General features: G+C 39.8%; 1 protein-coding gene across 1 annotated transcript; it reads right to left on the bottom strand.

Annotated features, from left to right (window-relative positions):
* Positions 1–3,887: 3,887 nt before the first annotated feature.
* LOC127218388 (olfactory receptor 1468) lies at positions 3,888–4,862 on the bottom strand. The gene has a single exon (XM_051179398.1). The coding sequence runs from the start codon at positions 4,830–4,832 to the stop codon at positions 3,888–3,890; it is 945 nt and encodes a 314-aa protein (XP_051035355.1). The 5' UTR covers positions 4,833–4,862.
* Between the last annotated feature and the right edge of the window lie 982 nt (positions 4,863–5,844).

Below are 5,844 nucleotides of genomic sequence, written 5' to 3'. Positions count from 1 at the left end.
CTGCTATAATTTTTAACTAGCTAGATCTTGTGTGGGTAAACTTTTTATGCTGTGAGTTCATGTGTACAATGGTCTTGTCATGTCCGGAGGAGAGCATTTCACAGCCCTCTTGTCCATCGTCTAACTCTTGTGTTCTTTCTGCATCCTCTTCCACTATGTTCCCTGAGCCTCAGTTGACAATCACTAATTGTTAGCACTTTGAATGTTAATGCATCTCTAAATTAATCTCTACCCACTATAATAAACATCTTCCTTGACTACATTTGGGGGCAACACAAATCTGTAAATATAAACATAAATGTTTAGAAGGCAATTTGGTAACAAGACCATTTGTGAAGACTATCAATAAATGCTCCCTTAGAATCTATGACACCCCTAGTCATGGGGTTTTATCCATGCTTCTAGAACCAGATATGAATTTCTTCCCCTGGATTAGGATTCAAGTCCAATGAAGAGAGTAATTGGCAAGTCCTGTAAACAATCTTGTCACTATTGCACCAGTCATATATCTTGTCTGATGAGCCAATGGTGTTGCATGCAGGGTCTACAGCTGGATAATGCCACTAATGTCTTTCCTTCAACAGTAGCCTGCATGGCACCTTCCTTCATTATAAGAGCTAACCAGCATGGAGGCTTCTCTGGTCACTTCAAGATTGAGTTCTCTGTGTACTGCAACCAAAATATATAGTGTTTTGGCAGTATGGCCATATATATGTATTGCAGGCAGTCAGGATTAATAGAAATGGCTTGTATGGCTACTGGTGCTTCTTAAGATTCTCTGACAGATTGCTTATAATGTAACCTGTGACTGATAGTGACATTTTCATTGACTGATCCATAGGAACAATATTGTTCAGTACTGTTTGGTACTTATGATCAAACTCCTTTTTAAAGTGTATATTTTAAATTAGTTTATGACCTAGTGAAATTTCAGGAGGCTTCTCCTTACTTAGATTTAATTAGCCCGTTTTGTACCCTTCCTTACCCTCACACCCCATGTCTTTATCTCTGCTTAAGCTTTAAGCTCACAGTAGTCTTTCCCTGTTATTGTATATGACATCTATCTTACTATCCATTTTTTATATTTTTATATTCTTTGCAAGTTCCTAGGTTCCCATGTATGACCAAAAGAAAACTTCATTGCATACATACATATATGTATATATAAATTTCAAATATTATTTATTTTCAGTCCAACAGGAATAATAGTTGGGGCTGGGGAGAAAGGTCAGTGATTAAGAGAACCGGCTACAGTGTTCAATTGATACCACTGAGAAAGGAAATGGAGGAACAGTGCTTCTGGGCATGAGGGAAGGTTGGGGGAGTCTGGGAGGAGTGTGGTGAAGGGAGGCTGTTGGGATGTATTTTATAAGAGAAGAATAAATTTAAAGAATGATTAAGTGTACATTGGCTGTACTTACAGAAGACATGAGTTCAATTGCCAACACCTACGTCTTGGCTCACATCATATGTTACTCCAGTTCTAGGGAATATAATAAAATTGTGTGTCCTCTGTGGGTACCAGGTATGCAAATAATGTACAGACATACATGCAGACAAAGCATATATATACATAAAATAAAACAAAATAATTTAGTTTAAAAAAAGGAAAGTAGATGATTTAAGGAAGGCTAGGGAAAAGAGAAGTCATTCTCCAAAATGACAACCTGTTATCATCCAGCAATAAAAGTCAATATTGGGACCTATCTAGTATGCCAATTTCAGTCTTCTATGTGAGAATATTTTAATTACTAATTGTTTTATATAGTCAACAGAGGTAAATAGGAGATAGACATTACCATATCTATTTCAGATTTTGTACCAGAAGAAAACTGAAGATAAGAACAATTTAGTAGTTCATTAAGAATAACTAACAAAAATTCAGCACATAAAATAACTTAAATATTCTTTTTCAATTCATATTCTTGAGTACCTGCTCTATCTTAGGTGTTACCTTCTGGCAAGAACTATAGAGCTTCATGTAATCATCCTCCTCCCTCCCAAGAGAGCAGATTAATTTGGACAACACATAGAAATCCTACTCATTATAATCCATTATATAAAGTAATATAACATGCTTTTGGAGTGACTACTCCTCAGTGTTCTAGGGACTGGAAACATGAGTCAGTAGCAACAAATGTTTGGTGCATATGCACAAGCAGGCACACAGCACACACACACAAACACACACACACACACACACACAAATAAAGTGCATATGAGCTACAAAGAGAAAAGTATATTACCTAGTAATGTGTGAGAAAAAATGAGACAGAACCAAAGAGAAAGCATTGGATGTTTTTAGAAAGAGAGTAAAACTCATTTCTTTTTTTATTTACATTTGAAACAAGGTTGTTTTATATGTCAATCCCAGTTCCCTCACCCTCCCATCCTCTCCTATCACCCCCACCAAACCCCAGCCCATCCCCTTTCTGCTCCCTAGGGAGGATGAGGCCTTCCATGGAGAGTCTTCAAAGTCTGTCATATCATTTGGGGCCCTCCCCCCATGTGTCTAGACTGAGAGAGTATCCCTTTATGTGGAATGGGCTACCACAGTCCATTCGTACACTAGGGATAAATACTGATCCATTACTAGAGGACCAATAAACTGCCCAGTCCTCCTAACTAACACCGACATTCAGAGGGTTTGGGTCAGTCCTATGCTGGTTTCTCAGCTATCAGAATAGGGTACAAGAGCTCCTCCTTGGTCAGGCAGGGAAAGAATAGAGGAGAACAAGAAAAGAGATACCATAATAGAAGAAACCATTATACATTTAAGGAGAAATCTGGCACTAAGGAAATCCCCAGCGATCTACAAGAATGAACCCAACTAACAATCTAAGCAATAGTGCAGAAGCTACCTTTAATGCCCTTCCACGATAATGAGATTGATTACTACCTTAAATGCCATCCTAGAGCATTCATTTAGTAGCTGATAGAAGCAGAAACAGACACCCACAGCCAAACACTAGCCGAACTCCTGGAATCCAGTTACAAAGAGGGAGGAGTGATGAGCAAAGGGGTCAAGACCAGGCTGGAGAATCCCACAGAATCAGATGATGTGAAACAAATTTCAAGGAAAGCACATTCATTACAAAGGCTAGAGTGCTATAAATTCATAGACTGCTCAAGGAATGAGAAAATGTCCAACGTAGCTATGATAGAGTGTGTGCCAAGGCTGGTTGTAACATAGTGAGTGATGTCTCATAGTCCTGTGGGTGGGAAGTCATAATTGCAAGACTGTAGTAGAATTTAATTGGTACAGAGCCTCTATAGGGCACACAGGAGGACAAGACACTAGCTATGTTTTGGCTCCGTACTTTCTTCTCCCAGTACGTACTATTTTTTTTCTTACCCAGTACATAAGAACTCCATAATATTTTCCTCAAAGAGTTATAGAAAACATTCCCTGGAAGTTGTAACTTTGGCATTGTTTCATCTGTAAGGTATTGTAAGTAATCATCATGCCTTCTTCCCTCCTCCTTCCTTTTTCTTCTCTTCCGTCCCCCTTCTTCCCCTTGCCCCCCATCTTTCCTCTCTTTTTCCTTCCTTTCCTCTCCCCCTTCTGCTTTTGTTAAGATTTACAATTTAGTACAATCCAAAAATGAGGGGGAAAATTAAACCTTCATGAATTTATTTAAGGAACATTCTTTGTGTGAGCAGTGAAAACTATGAAGCAAAATGAAAGAGTATTGTTGTTTTGTTTCATTGTGCTGATTCTTTTCATTATGAGGAGATGTCTCTGGACGAGAATCTTGGGACAGAACTGAAGTTAAGAAGCTGATGGGAAGGAAACTGCTAACTGTATGGAGTAGCCTAAGGCCCGGGATTCTTTCTCAGCCTATTTTGGTTTTTAAAAGTTGATTAAAATGTCTATAGGAAAGAATTCACCAACCCCCCCAAAAAAGTTTTTTGCTGAGTATCCTCCTCAGTGCCCTTTTCATGTCTTTGTTCCTTAGACTATAGATGAAGGGATTCATCATGGGTGTTACAACTGTATACATGACGGCAGCTACCTTATCCCTTTCCGCTGAGTAGCTGGAGGCAGGAAGAAAGTAGACGCCAACAATAGACCCATAGAAGAGGGACACCGCTGTGAGGTGGGAGCCACATGTAGAAAATGTCTTCCACTTTCCTTTCGCTGATGGGACAGCAAGAACAGCAGTGCCAATAAGTGCATAGGAGACAAGAATGAAACTGAAGGGGATGAAGATAACTGTTCCCCCAACAATGAGGATGAGCAAGTTGTTGATTTGAGTGTCTGAGCAAGCAAGCCTTAAAATGGGCTCCAGATCACAGAAGAAGTGTGGGACTACTCTCTGACCACAGAAAGGCAAGCGGCTTAGCAGACTGAGATGCAGCACCGAGACAATATTAGAGATAACCCATGGAATCACAACCAACAGGGCACAGCGCTTGGGACTCAGCAGTGCAACATAGTGTAATGGGTGACAGATGGCAATGTATCGGTCATATGCCATGGCTGCCAAGAGGAAATTGTCCAGGTCCACCAGGAGCATGAAAAAATACATTTGTGCAAGGCATCCTATGAAAGAGATGGTTGGATTCTGGCTTTGAATGTCTGCCAGCAGTTTAGGGACTGTGGTGGTTGTGAAGCAGATGTCAGTGAAGGATAGATTGGCAAGGAAGAAGTACATGGGGCTGTGGAGGTAAGTATCACTGATAATTGCCAGAATGATAAGTAAGTTTCCCAGCATAGTGACCAAATACATGCATAGAAACAGTGTGAAGATGAGCAGCTGTTGCTCAGACCCCACTGTGAGTCCCAGGAGGAAGAATCCAGAGATAGTAGTTTGGTTTCCTTGGTGCATGGTTCTGCTGTATCTAAAAAGGGAAAATTCATCTTCACTTGGTAAATGGCAACATGACACACAAGCCCGTCAGTGCATTAAACTTGACTATAGAACAGAGTCAGGCCATGGAGCCAGACAACCCATGATTACATTCATGCCCTCGTAAATAAAACAAGGGCCTGGCACATAGTGAGAGATCAGTAAATATTGGTAAATGGGGAAATAGGGGAAATGGGACATTCTGTATTTACAGCTCACAGTCTTCATGTCTTTGTTATCTGAGCTTTCTGGAGCTGTTTCAATGGCTTCGATTTTTCAGGGTAGTTCGACAATTGTAAAGACACATGAAAAGTAGCCAGGCATGTATTTGAGCCACAACTATACAAACGATAGCTGTTATCATTTGCTAATCTGTAGTCTCAAGGCAAAACACTCTAAAGAACTGACCCAAGCCCCACTTTTCACATTTCAATAAGGTAAAGCGAATGTCCACTAAAGCAGGCAACATAGAGGTAGATTTACTGGGAGGCAATTTACAGTGGAATCATTTGAATAGGATGAAGCACAACTAAAGAAGTTTTGGGTAACACTTTAAGTGTTAGTGATTATTTGTGGTTTCTGTTTGCTGGTACTCTGCTAAGTGCTTTTTATGATGTTATCTTTTCAAATATTCACCTTATAAAATACATAGAACTACTCAAATGCAGATTTGTAGGTGCAAAACTGGACACAGCCAGGGTTATAGTGAACCAATTGACAGAAAAAGGCAGTACACTGAAGTTAGGGTTCTGAGCTTGAGTAGCATGACTTTACAGAACATGTGTTAATTCCTGCACCATCATGTCTTTATAGTGCTTTACACCTTCAAGACTGAACCATAGGAGCTAATAACTAATATGTATTCAGCCTCACCCATCTTCAGTTTGAACTTAATTTCCCCATACCTGAGAACAAATGGACAGGGAACATGCAAATTGTAGGTTTTGCTTTTGCTTCTTGCAATTTGGACCTCACCTATTGCAAATTCACT

This window comes from Phodopus roborovskii, unplaced genomic scaffold (assembly GCF_943737965.1).
Source record: "Phodopus roborovskii unplaced genomic scaffold, PHOROB, whole genome shotgun sequence".
In the NCBI taxonomy this organism is placed as follows: domain Eukaryota; kingdom Metazoa; phylum Chordata; class Mammalia; order Rodentia; family Cricetidae; genus Phodopus; species Phodopus roborovskii.
Note: the sequence above shows the minus strand (reverse complement) of the source record. Positions and strands in the feature narration are given on the sequence as shown.